The sequence below is a fragment of the Coccinella septempunctata genome, chromosome 8 (genome assembly GCF_907165205.1).
Source record: "Coccinella septempunctata chromosome 8, icCocSept1.1, whole genome shotgun sequence".
Lineage (NCBI taxonomy): Eukaryota > Metazoa > Arthropoda > Insecta > Coleoptera > Coccinellidae > Coccinella > Coccinella septempunctata.
Genome location: NC_058196.1, coordinates 15,414,574 through 15,434,838, shown reverse-complemented (window position 1 = coordinate 15,434,838; position 20,265 = coordinate 15,414,574). Strand labels below are relative to the sequence as shown.

At 37.4% G+C, this 20,265-nt stretch overlaps 2 protein-coding genes across 2 annotated transcripts in view; one reads left to right on the top strand and one right to left on the bottom strand.

The window, feature by feature from the left end:
- Positions 1–1,582: 1,582 nt before the first annotated feature.
- On the bottom strand, positions 1,583–3,965 carry LOC123318793 (60S ribosome subunit biogenesis protein NIP7 homolog). The gene is made up of 3 exons (XM_044905534.1): positions 3,805–3,965; positions 3,356–3,581; positions 1,583–1,896 (listed from the first exon to the last, which is right to left on the bottom strand). Exons 1-3 carry the CDS (start codon positions 3,858–3,860, stop codon positions 1,636–1,638), a joined length of 543 nt encoding a protein of 180 aa, XP_044761469.1. The 5' UTR covers positions 3,861–3,965; the 3' UTR covers positions 1,583–1,635.
- Positions 3,966–4,314: 349 nt separating this feature from the next.
- LOC123318922 (leucine-rich PPR motif-containing protein, mitochondrial) overlaps positions 4,315–20,265 on the top strand; it is a 44,916-nt gene continuing 28,965 nt past the window's right edge. Inside the window, exons 1-5 of the mRNA XM_044905708.1 lie at positions 4,315–4,685; positions 4,742–5,120; positions 5,172–5,394; positions 17,581–17,769; positions 19,417–19,618. Of these exons, the coding sequence (XP_044761643.1) occupies positions 4,418–4,685; positions 4,742–5,120; positions 5,172–5,394; positions 17,581–17,769; positions 19,417–19,618 (1,261 nt within the window). The 5' untranslated portion in view covers positions 4,315–4,417. The remainder of the gene's footprint in view (positions 4,686–4,741; positions 5,121–5,171; positions 5,395–17,580; positions 17,770–19,416; positions 19,619–20,265) is intronic.

The window sequence follows — 20,265 nt, the reverse complement described above, 5'->3', positions numbered from 1 at the left end:
ATTACCTACGTGTAGCGCCAAAGAGGTTTAGTACTTGGTAGTGCTTGTCACTTGCCGATGCATTTTAGCATTAGGTTTAGCTCATTATAGCATTATAGCTCTTCGATTATAGGCTCAAAGATTATAGACTTAGGTTAGGTGGTAAGTCACATCACAGCTGTCTATCAAGATATACTTTAGAAGGCTGTGGCTCAGTGTTAACTGCAAAATTAATGTGATTGTGATTACCAACAGATAATTTCTTATTACCTACACAGATTCAATAAAGTCGAAAGTTCCTGTGAACTTCAAAGAAATGGAGAATATTTTCCGTTTTTGTGTTCTTTAATATAATGTGGTCTTTATAAAGATAATATAATATCTCCTTTCATCTATCTAATATTATTTCATTTTAACCCCTTTTGCAACAGCCGAGAATTCTCTAGAGAATTTACTCGAAAATTCATGCGCCGTGAATTATATACCGTTGCATACGCACTTTCGGTAGAATTCTGTTTAGTTCCATACAAAATAATCTCTGCCGTTTTCTTGCGAGAATTTTGTAGAGAATTCTCGGCTGTTGCAAACGGGCTTTACGTGCACTCAACTATAGTCTTCGTACTATATTAATTGGTACCTACATATTTTGAGTTAATTTAAACCGTTGAGTATAGGTATTCTATCTCAATCATTAAAACAATTTTTTTGGCTATCTCTTTGAAATTTGCTAGAAATATTAGGTACCCAATAAGATTTTTGGATTTTTGCGTTAATTTGCTAGGAAAATTCCTCAAAACCTTTTCACATTTAATAAAGGCTAGAATTGAATTGTTTTGGAATATTAATATATTTTGACTGTGCGAATAATAAGGTGGTATAAACCAACCTCTACATTCCGACACAGAACAACAATCTTAAAAAATTCTAAATATTTAAGTCTCCCACTTGACAACGATTTTTTTCAACGGGCGTTATATAAATTTATGTATATTTTTGACATAATACCTTTATTATGGGAAGTTACTCCTTAGTAACTACATTTTCATTTGGAGAAATATATTCGAAAATTCATCAGAAACAACAACTAAACTCAGACTCAACCTGCAGTTCATTTCAAATTGATACCAAAATTCGCTCCAAAGATTATGTAATCATGGTTATTTTTAGCAATTCACTTATTATACCCATTTAAGGGGACACTTTTTTAGTACTGTGATCGTTCTCCTTCTCTTTACTATCCATAATAGTATATGAAGTTCAGTAACCAAAAAATACAAAATTAAGTTTTCCTTTTTTGTCCAATGATATTACTGACATGAGTATGATGGTTCAGAATTTCTTTTCCTTAATTTAGGTTTATTATATTATGATAATAATATAACAAATCAGTATGTTTCATCCATTTTCATTTTTTTGAATAAAAATTGCTGTACCGGAAAGAGTTTAACTGTTTACCAGAATCATTTCCCATTATGATACTCCAAATAAAATATCAATTGGGGTGACATAGAGATCAAAATGACCAAGGGTTCATTCAATGTGAAGGTGTTATCCATTTTATGACTCGGATATTGTTCAATCAGGTTGAAATAAAAAAAAGCACTACTTGATATATAAAATATTAATATATAATATATTTACAGCCTTATCTATTCATTAAAAAAGATCTTCTTCTGATCTTACATATTCTCCTATATCTGCTTGGTGAAAGCAGACTACTGATGATGGTTCTGCATTCCTACATTCTATTGTAGATCTAGCAGCGACACCAAAACCTAAAGGTAAGTCAGACATACTGTACACAATCAGACCTTGATATTTTTCAGTATTTTCACTGATTCTTCCTAATCCAGATTTGGCAACATTGTTTCCATATAGAAATTGCTGTTCTGCTGGAGGTTTCAACCAAATTTTAGCCTGCAAATAAATTTAATATGAAATTTTCATAGCTTTATTCATACAAATTTGCATCGTTGCAACTCTCCTTCAATGAACCACAGAAATCCATTCTCAAAACGTCTTTTTTAGTAGTGAAGGGAAACAAATAATATTATATATTAATATGGTTTATCAATTTATTGTAACCGACGCTTTTGGATATCAGGTCCCCAGATATTTGTATTTTATCCATGAAGAAATGAATACATATTCAAGAAATAAATATATGAGTCTAATACATTTATCCATGAATGATGCACAAAGTGATCGTTACCATTCAATGATTGTATGTCTAACATTCATTAATCACTTGTGATTTATGAACCATCAACTGGTCTATCAAACTTCACAGAGGCTCTGAACATGGAGATAATGTTGTATAATAATATTGAAACGTCAGAGGCTTCTGTATAGACAGTATTGAGATATTGAAAAGAATATGAATATTACTGAAAATGAGATATTTAAGAAATTAAAATTTCACAATTGTGGATAAAGTACAGTACTCTACTCACATGTTATAGGCATTATTCATTGATGATTTATCAAACTAGATTTCATCTCAATAGGTAAATGTCATCTGCTTGAATAATAGCAATCATAATATAATCGTTGAATATTTTTCCAATGATAAAATTAGAGGAAACATTAGAAATTATAATTCATTATGTACAGGGTGGACAAAATTATTTGTCCACTGTGGGGATCTCTAGAGCTATAAGAGCTAAAAGAAAATGTATGACACATTTCAAGCTCTTTTTCAGAGAAATGGTGATATCCGTATCCTCCTACGATTTTTCGTTTTTGACTTATTAGCAAAAAAACGAAATTTTGACAATTTCAAAAAGTTCTTATAACTTTTTTGTCTTTGAAGTTACAGATCTCAATTTTGAACCTTCCATAGCTATTTTCTTGTAGAAATCACTGAAATTTTTTTTTCCAATTCAATAAAATTTTGCATTTAAAAGAATGAAAGCCTGTCTAATGATTCGAAATGGAAAAATATTTTGAGCTCGCCAGTGGCTTCTACGTAAAATTGTCTATAAAAGGTTCAAGTTTTAGATCTGTAACTTCAAAGACAACAAGTTATGAGAACTTTTCAAAATCGTCAAAATCTCATTTTTTGCTAATAACTCGCAAGAAGTGAAGGAGGCTACGGTTTTCACCCTTCTCTGTTTCTCTGAAAGAGAGCTCAGAAATGTGTCATCCGTTTTCCTCTAGCTCTTATAGTTCTCAAGATCCCCACAGTGGATAACGAATTTTGCCCACCCTGTATATCGCTAAACCAAAACACTTTTCAAAGATAGCAGAATTCATCAGTAGCTAATAATAATTAATAAGACATATCAATTAGCTCTTTTAGTTCAGTTGAGAGTTCAACAACAACTGAGTACAGCCACCTTCCCTACTACCAAAATAAAAACATGACATTTATTACCTGAGCATAAGGCGATAAATAATTGAGAGCAGTTATGTGTAATCGGAATTTGTTGGATTTTGTGAATTTCCCAAAACATGTACCACAAGAGACTTTCTCGTCTGGAGGAATAGTATTCCCGGAGTTAAATAAATCCAAGGATGCATAATATACTCTATCTTTCTTTTCCCTGAATGCATATGTGCCATCTGGTCTCTCTATAAGTTGTTTAACATTAGGTCCAATACTGAAAATGAAGAATTTGAAAAGTTGAAACATGGTATGAATATCTGGAAAATTTAAAATATGAGAATTCATAAGTTAGTCAAAAATTTTTTTTATACATAACCGGAGGTTTGATAATTGTCAGTCTAAAAATGCTACGGTTCGGAGAAACACATGTACTTTTTTCTGGGTACAGGTGAGTTACTATACAATTAGAACAAGATGAGTGATTTAACAGAACTTACTACTTGGCCAATTTTTCGAATAAGATTTTCGTTCTTTCTTCTGACAATCTCTTCATATTGCTATATATCTCAAATTGATGGTGTTGCGAAAATAATTATTTGCTTTCAAATTCAAACTTTGAAGCTTTCGAGGTTACAAAATTTTGAGGTTAATTCGTCCTCATTTCTGTGTTTCCACTACAGAATGGAAAAAAATATATTCCATAACTTTCTTCATTTATCAATGTTATGGACTCAATAAACGACACTAGATGATTCATTTTTTCAACATCTGATTAGTAAATTTTACAGTTATACAGTTTTTCATCCAAATTCTTATCATAATATCACATTATATTATATTCATTATTATATTTACTTCATTATTACATTTTTGAAAATAATCATATTATTTTAGTTCTTATTTACAGACAATAACAAAAAATAAAAAAGTCTTCGGCCTAGGTTTATAATTAACAAAAAGATTAACTCCGCTTCAGCTCACCGTTCTGCGACTCCCTACTTTTTCTCTATGATTTTTGACCTAACCTTACATTGAAAGTCAAAATATTTAAAGTTCAATATTTATTTAATAATTTAAACTTCCATTTCAAACAAATGTTCATATATTGAAATGTATCATTGTCTGAGATTTTGTCAAAGATTCTTCAATTCTTTTACTCTGGAAACAGTGGATACGGTTATTCGACACAACAGAAGAATCTATTCAAATGGAAGAATCATTCCTAGATATTATAATACAGTTAGTTCTGCCTTCGAAGAAGGTCGAATCATACCAAAACGAGAAGTATCGAGTTTCGATGAATTGCTTTTATACTTAAGTAATCAACAAAGAATACAAGTTGAACAGATGTCACAACTCTTCACTACTATCAAAGACGGTGAGTATGCAATGTATGATCAATGACATAGTTTAAATTTAATGAAACTATTTCAGACAATTTGACTGAAAAACAAGTATTACTCCTACTTGATTGCTGCAGTAATTCTATTCCTAGTGAAAATATTAAAACTAAGCACAATTTATGTGAGGCTGTACTGAAAAAGTTTGAAATCACTGGAAAATTCTCAGAGAAAGTTTATGAATCCTATATTAGTATATGTACAAAAAATAAGCAATGTTTAGATGTAGAACTATTAATTTCTTCTCTTGGAAATAATATAACACCTAATATACTAAAGTTAATATTGCAAAATGTTTGTGAGTGTGGAGATAATGACAAGGCATTTAAAGTATTGGCTGAAATGAAGAACAGACAGTATGTTTTGGATGAAAGTGTGTTCAACTACCTTGTTCTGGCTCATGCTATTGAGGGGTAAGTTTGAATGACTATCAAATAATCCAAAATTTAACTAAATTTCTATAGAGGTCTGCAGTCAGCTCTTAACATAGTGCAAACAATGAACACGGCAAAACTTAAAGAAAGCAGTGAAACTTTGTTTTTCATCATCAAGGGACTATCACAGAGAAAAGACTTGAAAGAATTCAATGATGCTCTGGAGCTATACAAAATCAGTTATAGTGAGGATATGATATTATCACTGTTGGAATCATTGGGATATAGTGGAAATCATGCTGGAGTCAAACTTGTGAGTTTACTGCAAAAGTGAAAGATTGTATATTTATTCAGATTGTTCCTTCTTGCTTCTGAAGGAATGAAGATTTGTTTTATTCTTTATAAATACAAAATCAATTGAAAATAAAATAAACAATTTGCTCCTGTGTAAATTCTTGCACTAATTTGTCAGTATCAAATTAACTAGAAAAAATTGTTGCCTGACAATGAACTGAAAATAAATAACGTTGAAATTATAATTTTTTGTTGTAAAAACAAACAAAAATTAGTTCAAGAATTTACGCAGGAGCAAATCGTTTATTTCATTTTTAATTGATTTTATTTCAGAGATTGGGAGTGAAAACCCTAAAAAGTTTATTAAGAAATGCAGAATCCCCCCAGAATAAATTTCAATCGATATTTGTTTTATTCTGCTTAATCATCTATAACCAACTTGGTTGATATTTTACAATCAACATAATTTAATCAAAATATACAGAATGAGTCTTGTACATCTATGTATTTTCACTGGAAATAGCAACCTCACTGAATTGAGGGACACCAACACTCACTATTACTATAGTCTAAGCATGGGCAAACTACGGCCCGCGGACAAGGTCCGGCCCACATGAAAGTCTAAACCGGCCCGCGTCAAGATTTTGAAACAATCACCAGTATTTTTGTTTTCTAAGTTTGACCGCCTGATAAGGAAAAGCAATGTCACCTAATACCGAGTTGTCTCAAAGTGTAAGTTGCGTACTGTTTATTATCCTCTTAAAATGTTGAAAATTATACATCGAAGACGACAAATTAGCTGGAAACGTATTAGGTGGAAGAAGGACTGATAAATGGGGGCTTCATAGCTGCTGAAATGAACCAAGTCCATGCAGCCTAGTTTTGGGATACATGACTTAGGTTAGAATATAAGCATATGCTTACATTCACTTTACACAAATCTAAAGAAGTCACTTTTGAATTAATTGGTGATAAACAACTTCTATGTCATGTATCTCAAAACTAGGCTGCATGGACTTTGTTCACTTCAGCCCTGAATCCCTCAAATAAAAGTCCACCAATTTGTTATTCAAATTGCATAGAGTTGTGCTCGAGGCTCAGCCTTAGTACTGCGTGTGCATCTGGCAGCGGCTGGCATTATTTCTTGTAATCCCCAGAAAAAGCAAAAGTCGCCAAATCTCCTTTGATGTTCCAAGGACTGCATCACAGAACACAAATAGTGATGCATGGAATCCAAAACTTGCAACGAATGGCTTGTTGCTGAGCTCCAAACATGAAGGTAGTATTCAAGTGTGATTAATACATGAAAATTTATTCAATTATTCGATTCTGCGTAGTTTGAATCGATTAAGTAACGGTTTCCTTCTAAATGAAAATTTTTGAGCTTTAAGAACGGTATTAATTTTATTGGATCTAACATTAATTTTAGTTTAGCAAAGTTTGCGCGCAACTTAGCATAGGTGTAGTGTTCTAGTTCTCTCAATTCTAAACTAAATTATTTTGGATTTGCTTGGGAGTCTTGGGACCTCGAGTTATAGCAATCAACAGCACGGTTACTGAGATGATGATATTATGCTCGTGGTGGTTAGTAACGAATCAAGCATTAAAATTTTCGTTTGGTTCGTTGTCAACGTCTGTGTAATTCGAAGTATTTTTGACCTTTTGATTTTCATTGATGAGAGCAACAAAAATATCACATATTTTTCAAAAATTTCAAGAAACAAACAATCACGTCCTTCAAAGTACCTTTGACTAATTTTTACAACAATACTACTGGAGGGAGGAGCACCAAATATGACGGGCGGAATCTGGTATCGTGGGCATATTTCATTGTTATGTGAACAGGTGTTTTCCACTATGAAACTATGAATAGCAGCGTAAGCAACCGACTATAAATGTGCCTACAGAATACTCTAACGTGACGTGGGCCCATGTCATAATGCGCATGATTCAAAAATCTAACATCGGATTTTGCTGGGAAGCGTTCAATGTGGGAACGTCGGAATACACGTGTCAACGTCACGTCTGACTAATTTAACGCTTCCGCAAAAATCCTATATTAGATTTTTGAATAATGCGCATTATGACTTGGGCCCACTGTTGGCACCTTTAGTAACCAGCTTTTAGCATCATCACGGCCAATTTCTACCAGAGTATGGACAATTCTTAGAAGCTCAATCACAGTTTCATTTTTCACATACTCTTTCGTATCCTACCGAACAATAATTAATTTTTGTAATTTTTTTTTTAATTTTTTAGGATGTTAGTCATGTTTGATGTAAAAATCGAAAAAAAGTTAATCACTTGTAAAAATGTGTATTTTTTTTGGCCCGCCTAGGTAATTTTTCATTTTATCTGGCCCTCCCCTCAAAAAGTTTGCCCATGCCTGCTATAGTCTTTGTCGGCTCGCGGCATTTCTGTGAGCTGTTTTTGAGTTCTCCAAACTTCATGCGGAAGAACAATGGTCTCCCTCCAGGTCCAACCTGCATTTCCATAGCGCCCGTGGCTTGGTAGTTAAGGCGTCGGATTAGTATACCCGGGATAGAATACAAATTTTTTTCATCGATACGGGTGCGGGCCATCATTTACTGTTAGGTTAAAAATAACAGTACGGTGCCTGAAATGGCGTAGGGATAGATTAACAAAGCCTACACAGAACTCAAGTGGTTATCTGAAGTGGTACAAGCTCGGTGAGCTTCTGAGGGGTATTTCGATACCTGTGGAAAATCAGGATAATATAAAGATATAATATAGGGTTCTTCAAGAAGAGGTACCTGATGTTGAAAGATTATATTTATAATATATATAGAACAGCGTGCTTACATTGGAAAACTTATTGAGAAAACGAGTCTTCTGTCATAAAGACATTTCTCAGAATTCGTGATTACTTTGGTCCCCATAACAGCCCAACAGAAAAAACGATTCGCAGTTTTGTGCTTAAGTTTGGAACTGATGTATCTGTCCGAGATGTGAAGTCTCCAGTACATGAACGTGCATGCCTTTCTGTGGATAACACAGCAGCGGTTCGTGAAAGTGTGGCTGCAGATCCAGAAATGTCTGTCCCACGACGTGCGCAGCACTTTACTCTTAGAAAAACTACCATGTGGCTAATTTTAACAAAAGATTTTTCTCTCCACCCATACAATATACGGTTAACTCAAGAATTAAAGTCAGCCGACCACTTGCAGCGCCGCGCGCCGTACGCCGTACGTTTGCTAATTGGATACTGCAAAATCAGGCGTTGATAATGACTTATGCAAGAGGATAATGTTTAGCGATGAAGCCCACTTTCATTTAGGTGGGTATGTAAACACAAAACTTTCGCATTTGGGGCATTGAAAATCCAGGACGCATATACGAAAAGCCTATGCACTCCCAACTTGTGCCTGTTTGGTGCGCTATGTGGGATGGGGCACCTTCATCTTCTTCTACTTGCGGTGCCCCACCGGGCTGAACTGAAGCCTCGTGACCCATTGTTCGTCCGCTTGTAGTTGGAGAGACTTAAACTCTGTGACATGCTGACAAAAATGCCACAAGTCGACAGAGAGGTGTCCCTCTCACCATAGGAGTTGTGGGTGTTGTGTTTCCTAGGTGTGTCATCCTTAAGTCTTCAAGGTTGATACAGAAGGAAATAATGTGTTCAACCGTTTCCTCCGTGCTCCTGCACCAGCGGCACAGGGAACAGCTAGTCAGTCCCATTCTATTTAAGTGTTTATTAAACAAATGGCCAGTCAGTGCTCCAGTCACTAGACTCAGTTGTTTCCTCTCAAGAGCTAAGAGTTTTTTGAACTCAGGCACAGAGGATGGTCTCTCAATGAGAAGCCTCGATTGTCTAAGACCACCTCTCATGCTCCATCCAGAGGAAAATTTCCTGTCCAGCCATCTATTGAAGAAGTTCTTGACAGATATACGACAAATAGGCAGCGCCGGTCCCGGACCAACAAAAGCTGGGCGGGCTCCCTGCTTTGCAAGTATGTCTGCCTTCTCGTTCCCCGGAAGTCCTGCGTGAGCCGAGCACCAGATAACTTTCACAATGTTATCAGCTCCCGCAGAGCCTCCCTGCATTCCTCTACTAGGTGTGAGTTAACCTTTTCCTCAGAAAGGGATTTCAGGGTTCCCTGACTGTCACAACAAATATAGATGTGTTTTCCGGAGTACCCTCTGCGGATATTCTCCAGTGTGCAGGCTAAAACAGCACACAACAGCCTGCACTATGGAACAATTCCCACTCCAGTCCCTGTGGGCATCACAGAGCCATTGGTGAACCAAGTGGGACTTTCAGGCTCATCAGAGAAGAAGAAGCCTGTTTGGTGTAGACCATAGGTCTCTGTCACGGACAATTACCCTGTAGGGTTCGGCAAAGTAGAAGCTGGTGCCCGCGCGGTCCCCTCTATGGAGAAGGGATGCGTTGGCATCCCTCACCATCTTAAGAGCCCTTGCATGCCCCCTGAATAGTCCTCTATCGCGCCATTATCCCTGTTCCCAAACTCTAAGAGCTGTCTTCATAGCCACCTGTGTAACTACAAGGTCCAAAGGTGGTAAGCCCAACGGACACTCCATAGCTGCCGTAGGGGTGGATCTCAGAGCGCCTGTGATGGTTAGACATACGTTCCTCTGACATCTAGTCATAATGGTGCGGCTGGAGTTCTTCCCCATGGAAGTCCACCACACCACTGATGCGTAGGTAAGGATAGGCCTCACCACTACAGTGTACAACCAGTGCATAATGTGTTGTTTGAAGCCCCATCCTTTACCAAGCACTTTCCGATAAGACCAAAAAAATTACATTAGCCTTGCTCGATTGAGTCTCAATGTGTTTGTTCCACAATAACTTGTGGTCCAGTGTCACACCGAGATATCGAACTTGCTCGGATAGGGTGAGCCCAATCCCAAACAAGCTAGGAAGCTTGATGTTGTGGGGCACCCTCCTCCTAGTAAAAGAAATATCTCTGTTTTACCGGGGTTAACCGAGAGTTCGTTCTCTAAGCACCATCGTTCAATCATACGCAGAGCATTCTGCATCAGATCGAAGATGACACTGATTACCTCTGATCAGTAGGACAAGGACATCCGCATAGGTCACAACAACGAGCCCAGCCCTTGTCAGCTCGACCAGGAGCCCATTCAGGACAAGATTCCACAGTAGAGGTGATAAAACATCTCCCTGCGGACATCCCCTTCCCGGTGAGCCCCAGATTGTCGATCCGGCTGGCATAGCAGTTATGCTGTGATCCCTCAGCAGATACCTCGCCCAATGACAAAGTGTCGGTTCCACGCCATGTTTGGACAACGCAGCTTGCATCGCGCCAAACGCAGTGTTGTTGAATGCACCCTCTATATCCAGGAATACAGCCAGTGTCCATTCTTTGTGATGCAGTCCGTCCTCAATGCAGTTAACTACCGAGTGAAGAGCAGAATCTACTGATTTGCCTATTTGGTAAGCATGCTGGCAGGGGTGTAATGGCTACGCCTGTAACGCACCATCCCTGATATATGTGCTCTTGTGCTCTTGTTGTGCTCTTCAAAGAAGTGAATATATCGTGGAAATATTGAATAACAAATTTCAACTTCCATATAATTCGATACAAGTTCTGTGGATACTCGTATTTTTGTTGGAGAAACTCTTATACTCGTCTTCTACAATGAAAATTTGTGGAAAGTGTACTAATTCTCTCACTGGAAAGTCGCCAGGTCTGCAATGTGGCGGTGCATGCAGGCAGTTTTTCCATGCGAACAATCGATGCTCTGATGTGACGAAAAACCATCTGTCTTTAATAAACAATCTTCCCGGTGGAAACTGGTTGTGCGTCAAATGCCGATCAATGAGGGATATAACAGATTTACCTGTCGAATCAGATGGGGAGGACATCGACGGCGATCGCACTGAAGTCGCGGGTATCGAGAATCTAACGAAGATAATTGCAGACTTGAATAGGAATGTACGCGAACTACGTACATCTGTGGAATTCTGCTCGGGCAAGATCACCGACTTCGAGAAGAAATTGTCGAAATTGGATGACACGATTAAACTTACTAATCAGTTAAAGAAGGAAAATGAATCAATGAAAAAGGAAATCTCCGACCTGAATCATCGTATGAACAAGTTAGAGCAACACTCGAGAGAGAATAACATAGAAATAATGGATGTACCTGAGAAAAAAAATGAGAACTTGTTTGAGATAATGACTAAGATTAGCTCTTATGTGAATCACGAAGTGCGGCCTGAAGGACTGGACTTCATAACTAGAGTACCAACCAAGTTAACAAATAAACCCAAGAACATCGTTGTCAAATTTAGATCAAAAATTGAGAAGCAAAACTTCTTAGCAGCTGTTAAATTGAAACGTACTGAACAGGGAGGTAAACAAGGGTTCAAAATTGATAATGTTTCCCCAAGATGCTTCATCAACGAACATCTCACAACAGTAAATAAAATACTTTACAAAAGTGCTAGAGAAGCGGCTCATAACAACAATTTTAAATATGTCTGGGTTCAGAATGGAAACATACTCGCACGAAAAGATGACACCTCAAAGATCTTACACATAATGAGTGAATCTGATTTGAAGATGATAACAAAATAGCTTTCCTAACAAATGTAAGCTAACATGAAATATCTGAAGTACACGGATCACTATGTCTCTAAGTATTGCCTATCAAAATGTTCGTGGATTACGAACTAAATTGTGTACTTTCAAACTGAATGTCATATCTAATTTTCATGATATAATTTTTATAACGGAATCATGGCTAAATGATACTGTGGTTAACTCCGAATTAATTGATGAGAGCCAATACTCAATCTTCCGCAGAGATCGTAGCTCTGCATCTTCTTTCATGAAGGAGGGTGGCGGAGTATTCATTGCGGTGAGAAATAGTCTAAGACCTGAAGTGCTGGTGAACTTTAATAGTGAAGCGGAGGATGTATGGGTTGAGGTTAGGTTAAATAACATAAGGATGTATTTGTGCTGTGTCTATCTACCACCGGGCGATGAACTTGCTACTGCTTCATTTCTCTCCAAACTTGAATTGAATAAATTGACCATCAAGGATAATATTTTGTTGATGTGTGGTGATTTCAACTGCCCTTCCGTCAGATGGGTAAGTCAGAATGACAGAGAAAATATATTGGTTGCAACTAATGTTGATGTATATTCTTCCCGTATAGTTGATACATTTTGTTTCATGGAACTAGTTCAATTCAATAATGTATTAAATAAAAATGGGAAACTGCTTGATCTTGTTTTGTGTACTGAAAATAATGTTGCTCATTTGATGAAAAATGAAAACCCATTTGTAAGGGAGGATGAATACCATCCCTCGCTAGAATTTACTTTTAATGTTAAAACTACACATTATTCAGAAAACAGAGCGAACTTATTCACGTTCAACTTTAAGAAAGCCAACTACGATTTGATAAATGAAAGGTTTGAAGCGGTAGATTGGGTTGATGTTCTCCGGGGTGATGTGAATCTCAGGGTGGATATTTTTTATCAAATTGTGAACGATATTGTAAGAGAGAGTGTTCCTCAGACAAAAAGAAATAAAAAATTTCCTCTTTTTTTCTCCATGAAAACTATTAAACTAATCAAAACAAAACAAAGAATTCATAAAAAGTGGAAGAAATATCAGAACTTGGATGATTTTCGTCATTTCAGAAACTTGAGATCACTATGTAAAAAACTTATATTTTTGGATCACAAGTATTATTTGGAAAGGATAGAGGATGAGGTTACTATTTGTCCGAAAAAATTTTTTAGGCATGTTGCTCGTAAGAATAAAAATTCTCGTTTTCCTGTCGAGATGAATCTCGGGCGTGAAAGAGGCAATAACTCGGGGGACATAGCTGAGCTCTTTGCTAAATTTGTTCATGGGGTTTATGAAACTGCGGAAGATCAGGGTAGTTCAGCTTTTGAATGCACTCAAAATTTATATAGTAGTGATTACCTGACGAGTGTGGTTTTCGAATTGGACGAAGTAATGGGTGCATTAAGATCTGTTGATGTCTCTAAAGGCACTGGACCTGACGGTATTCCTCCAATATTGCTGAAAAGTTGTGCACAATCTTTAGCCCTCCCTCTACTCCACATTTTTAATTTTTCCTTGAGTACTGCAACATTTCCGGAACAGTGGAAGATCTCATCTATAACTCCAGTACATAAAAGCGGCCCGATTAATGAAATTAAAAACTATAGGCCAATAAGCATAATATCCATTATCCCAAAAATTTTTGAGTCGTTGGTTCATAAATATATTTATAATCATACTAAGAATATGATAATCGATCAACAACATGGTTTTCAAAAAGGAAAGACCATCGAAACTAATCTTTTGACATTTACTGAGTATCTTCAGAGAACCATGGACCAACAAACTCAGGTTGATGTTATTTGTACGGACTTTAAGAAGGCCTTTGATAAAATAAGTCATGCGAAATTGCTTCGGAGGCTCGCTGAAGTGGGTATATGCGGGGATCTTTTAAGATGGATTTCCTCTTATATAAGTAGGAGGTCTCAATTTGTGACAATAAATGGCGTTCGATCTGCCACATTTTGTAATACTTCAGGGGTGCCCCAGGGTTCTCACCTGGGACCACTCTTTTTTATTATATATTTAAACACTATAGGAAAATGTTTCAGAAATTGCATTTTTCTGTTGTATGCCGACGACCTAAAATTTTTCAGAGGAGTTAAGGGAGTGGAGGATATTATTCTGATACAGCAGGACATTGATAGATTATTAAATTATTGTGCAGAGAATAATCTTTTCCTGAATTATAACAAATGCCACAAGGTTATTTTTAGTAGAAATGTACAACTTATAGAGCATCAATACACCATGGCGGATTATTCTCTTTCGCAGGTAGACCATATTAAGGATTTAGGGGTAACGTTTGACAGAAAGCTCTTATTCGATCAGCATGTCGAAAATCTTCTACGGGATGTCAATAGGTTGCTCGGATACGTTCTTCGGCACTGTAGAACTTTTAAAAATAATAAAACATTTTTGGTGTTATATTACTCGTATATTTATAGTCGACTGAATTTCGCATCAACAATTTGGAATCCTCAATACAAATGCTATATAGAGAGAATTGAGAGAATACAAAACAAATTTCTCAGATTCCTAGCCTTCAAGAATAATATCGTCTATAGTAATCATGAGTACTCACATATCCGGGAGAAATTTGGTATAATGGACCTAAGAAATCGTCGACAAATGGCTGACATTACTATTCTGTATAAAATTGTCAATGGTATATTTCGTGTACCGGATATATTGCAGTCAATTCCGTTCAGAGTCCCTGATATTAGATTGAGAAATAGAGACACATTTTATGCTCCTTTTCGGAGGACGAACAGTGCACAGAATGCTCCAATTTTTAGGATGATCACTGCATATAATAACATTTGCATTGACTTGGACATCTTCAATATAACACTTAAAAATCTGAAGCGAAGTCTCAGGAATACTCTTTCATAAAGCAAAAACAACTCTATTGTTCCTTTTACTTGTGATAGTTTGAAGCGATGTATTTGTAGTTTTTAATAGGTGAATACTGTTCTGTGGGCTAAGCCTGTTTGTATTCCTTGTAAGCATTAAATAAATAAATAAAATAAATATATCTTTCTACCAATCTCTCCAGCGTCTTGGTTAGAAACGAGGAAAGGCTTATTGGACGAAAGTCGTTCGCTCTCGTATGCGTGGGTTTGCCAGGTTTGGATATGAAAACAACCCGCACCTTTCTCCAGGGCAATGGTATATGTCATAGAGCTAAACTCGCTCGGAGAATGTGGAGCAGTGGGGAAGACAACACATCCAGTCCCTTAATAAGGAGTGCCGGAATTATGCCGTCCTCTCCCGCTGCTTTGTAGGTCTCGAATCCGTTAATAGCCCATCGGATTCGAGACTGTGTCACCACTTGTGAAGCCAACTTCCAGTCTTCTCGTGAGGCATGTCGTTAGCGCTCATCCTGCGTGTTGTTGTTCTCTGTGAAGCCCGGAAAATGCGCCTCTAGGAGATGTGTTAAGCTTTCTTTCTCTGAGCATGTTCTATGCCCGGTAGGAAGCTTTAAGTAGTCTATCGTGACTGTGCCTCCTGCAGAGAGTATCTTCCTGGGCCGATTGGCTTCAGGTGCACCCTTTATGTCGCTACAGAAGCGCCTCCACAATTCACGCCGATTTGTAATCATCCCAGTCATTTCCAAGGCCAGATCTCATTGCCCTGTTAAAGACATGCCTGCTAGTAAGTCTGGCATCAGTCGGCTCAGGTGTCCACCACTTCGTCTGACCCTTTGGTCTTCGAAATTGAGGTCTACAACTGCTGTGGTAGGCTGGGATAATGCACTCCTGCAGCTTGTCAGCAGCAGTGTCCAATTCTCTCGTGGTCTTTGGTACAAGGTTCTCCTGTCCCAGGTTGTCAGAGAGGTCTGTCAAGTAATCGGACCAATCTGTTCTTCTCGGATTCCTGAAGATTTCTGGTTCCTTTGAAATTCTGTTCCCTTTGATAGTGAAGCAGATGTGTCGGTGATCTGATTGAGAGATCACTTCCGTTGCAACACGCCAATTCTCGATGAAGTCAGCGATGGAACTGCTACACAAAGTTATGTCGAGCACCTCCCTTCTACTCGAAGTAACGAAGGTCGGCTCATCACCTCTATTGAGTAGGTTAAGACTTGTTGAATATAGAAAGTCAATTATCGCCTCACCCCTCGGGTTGACCCCAGTGCCACCCCACAAAATGTGATAGGCATTAGCGTCACACCCAACGAGCAAGGGCCATCCCTTCCGTTGACAGAATTCGACCAGCTCCTCCAATTCCCTTGATGGCGGTGGGTCCGGGGAGTCGTAGGGAAGGTATGCCGAACACACCACTAGATTCTCCAGCGGTTCTCTACAGTCTAGAATCTGAACCGCTACCAGATCTCTGAAACAGAAATTTGTTAGTAAAATTGAGCCCTTAAATCAGTGGAAGCAAGTATACACGCTCTCGGATTCGTATCCTTGGGCGAGCAGAAGAGCCTACCACCTTTGAAGGCAAGGCCCCTCACCTCGCCTCCCCTAATCCAGGGCTCCTGAATCAGAGTTAAAAATGTGTGCAACTTTGCCAGCCGCAACCGAAGAATATCGGTTGCCGCTATGCAGTGCTGCAAGTTTATTTGCGTGACGTATATGTCAGCAAATAAGATCCTTGAGGATCTGCTGGTGCTTTGGGTGGTGTGGAACCCCGCTCAGTTCCCCCTCATTCGCCCCCCCCCTCTCGTGCCCGCCGGTCTCCTTATATTCCGAAAAATGAAGATGGTCAAGCGGTAAACGTCAATGGTGAACATTACCGAGTCATGATAAACGAATTTTTGTGGCCAGCTTTAGGGGGTATGGAAGTTCAAAGTATGTGGTTTCAACAGAATGGTGCAACATGTCACACCGCCCGAGAAACTATAGTCTTATTGCAGACGAAATTCAGAGGAAGAATGGTGATGTCAACTGGCGGCAAAGATCGTGCGATGCCCCTAGATTACTTTGGGTGGGGGCTATGTTAAAAGTAAGGTTTACGCGAACCATCCAGGAGCCATTCCGGATTCAAAACACGAGATTTGAGAAATTCTACCACAAATGTGTATCGTGTTACAACTTAATCTCAAATTTTTCCAAGAGAGTCGTGTTATGTCACAGAAGCCGTTGCGCTATTTGACAGATATTGTTTTTCATACCTAATTGTAATAATTTATGTTAAAGATTACTGAAAGAATATTAAAATTATCTAGTTTATTTTGTATTTTATTTACTACCAAAACCCGTCACCTCTTGTTGAAAAACCCTATATAACGGTAATGTTAGACTGGACAAATTAGCTTGAATAAATTCAGAAGCACGATTTCTGAGGCCTCTAAAAGTAGTGCCGGAAAATATTCATTTCCGTATGAAGAAACAATTATCTCTTCTTTAAATTTCCACATAAAAAATTTTCTCGAAAAGTCTCGCCATTGGCTACAAATCGTATCCTGGTAAAATTGAAAAAAGACGTTCGTTAAGTGCTGCCATCTTTTCGACGAAAGTGAAAACTATTGTAATATTCGTAACTCCTACTTATCTTTCAAATGTTCCGGAAACACCCCACATTCTGGTAGTCTTTCCCCCTTATACGAATGGCGCGAAAGTCACGTGGTATAAACTCCTCTTAGATATTAATATTTTACTGATTTCAGCTTACAAACTTAGTTGATAAAACATTGCTCAGCAGACATTTCTTTATCGAGTTAGAGCAACTTTGTATAAATTTGGTACATTATGGAAAATATGATGCTGCCTTTGAAATATACAAAACCTTTGTAGATGTTAAGCCAGATACTGTTTATGGAGGGTGTATTTTGAGAGAAATGCTTCTTTGTTCAGCAGTAAGTAATATATTGTACTTGAAATATGGTTAAAATTATTGCTTATTTTATCAAATAAATCATAATAATAAAGAATGATCATGCCTAAACGGGGAGGCAATTAATACAATAATGAGGATAAATTCAGATGCATACTACCCGCTGATATGAATATCAACAAGTGTTACGATATGAATTGAACTAGCCAATTTGCCATCGTCAAGGCCCCAAATGGAGTACGCTCCACCGAAGAAAAGCAGATGCTGACCATGGTTTCGGCCTCATTATTGTATTCATTGCCTCCCCGTTTAGGCGTGATCATTCTTTATTATTTACCGCTGGCATCATTTCTGCCGTGATCTGAACGCGTTCCCAGACTTCTCAATTCATCATGCGTCTGACGTTTGCAAAGCGAATCGACGTACTGAATTGGGGAAAATATGGGACATACGCTATTGTCTTCGTCTTGGTTTCTATCTGGAGGGGATTGAATCGGACACCGTTTCATATTGGGTGGCGCTCTGGGTAAATGTATAGTACCCAGTAGAACACGACAATATTGAATAAAGTTCCATCAATTCCAAGCGTTCTCCACCGTAGAAAAATGCTATGTTGCTCTGATGAGGCCAAATGAGGCCGAAACCATGGTCAGCATATGCTTTTCTTCGGTGGAGCGTACTTCATTTGGGGCCTTGACGATGGCAAATTGGCTAGTTCAATTCAGATCGTAACACTTGTTGATATTCATATCAGCGGGTAGTATGCATCTGAATTTATCCTCATTATAAATCATAATATACAGGGTGTCCTAAAACAAGCGAATCAAACATAGCACCACGATAGAGTAAACCAAATTCTATAGATTGACACCAATATTATTTCAGCGAAAATGTACCGTTTCCAAAATAATTAGAATTTTATGGAATTACCTAAAATTGCTGTTTTTCGAACTATTATGTTTGAATTATAGGGCGAGTTTGTGATTAAGGATAGCGATTTTAGCTCATATCAATTCTAGATTATTGTATTATCACCCCTAATTAACATTATTCTAAGTAGTTAATCGAAAACCTCAGTAAGTTTTTACATAATTTCACACATTTATGGAGTTGCATTCAGCCTAAATACCCAAATTTCCGAATCAAATTTTATTACTCAGAATAAACCCCCTCTAGTTAAAAAAAATCATCTAGAGGGGGTTTATTCTGAGTAATAAAATTTGATTCGGAAAATTGGGTATTTAGGCTGAATGCAACTCCGTTTGAAAGATCCATAAATGTGTAGTGTCATAGATTTAGCTTGTTATTCTGAAGGGAATTTTGTTTCTGCAGAGGTGGCATAGCTCATTATAAAAATTTAAAAACGCCATGAACGCCGAATCAAAATCGTGAAAATAGTATTTCATTTGACCTCAAGAATCTACTGTTAAAATATTTATACGAGTCAAAGACTCACCCTGTGTATTATTACATGTATTCACTCAGGTTTTTGAACAGTATATTACTTACAAATATTCCAATAAACGAGTATTTGCCGAATACGCGAATGTGTGGCACCGCAAAGCCAGAACTGATTCTATAATATTTAAAGAAAGTTCTTTTGAATATTCCAAGTAGACTAATGAAAAGAAGCAAGTTCTTGTATTATTCATGAATGGTACTTTTTCAGCCTTTAGATAAGATTGTGGAGATCGCAGACGACTTGAAGCAGGCTGGTTTGAATGAATATGCTCTAGAGAATGTGACTGAAGCTGCCATGAGGAATAAATTATTTTCGTCTGCTTTGAATTTACTTGCTCATTTCAGTACGTTGAAGCCTCATTATTTTTGGCCACTATTAATTGAAGCTCATAAAAGGGATGGTGAAATAGGTGAGGTAGAAAATAATAATCATCATTATTACATTATATTTTAATTTATTTTTTATTTGCTTGAACAGGGATATCACTTAATTTTGGTAGCTAGTTTTAATTCCACTGAAAAGTGATATGACAACTAGATATGCATGAGGCAGAAAGAGAGAGAAAATTTATCAATACAAGATATTCTCATATATCATATGATGTTAAAATATGTTGAATGTTAAACAAAAATCTAGTCCATAATGCTGATAGATAGATTCACATCGCACGGAATTCACAAAAATATTCATTAACTGAAAGTGTGTGGGTACTCACGTAAACAACAAATTGCTCAACTTCAGCTCAAGGACCAAGGTGATAAAATACTGATTATGGCATTCTAAAGGATGTATTTCCAATAACTGGAAAATATTACAAAAATTACATGACTCGACAACTTCAGAATCGTGAGGACAAATATTTGGGTATTACACCGTCTTGAAGGTACAACCCCTTTGGGGGAGTATCCATCCCTACGAAAATATCAATAGGGAGCATGTGCTGAATGACAAAACTTTGCGGAGCTTAATATTCATTCATTTATTTATACAGGCTGTGGCGTAATGAATGGATAATATGATACCTGCGAGTAGGGGATGTTGAAACGGTTCAGAAAA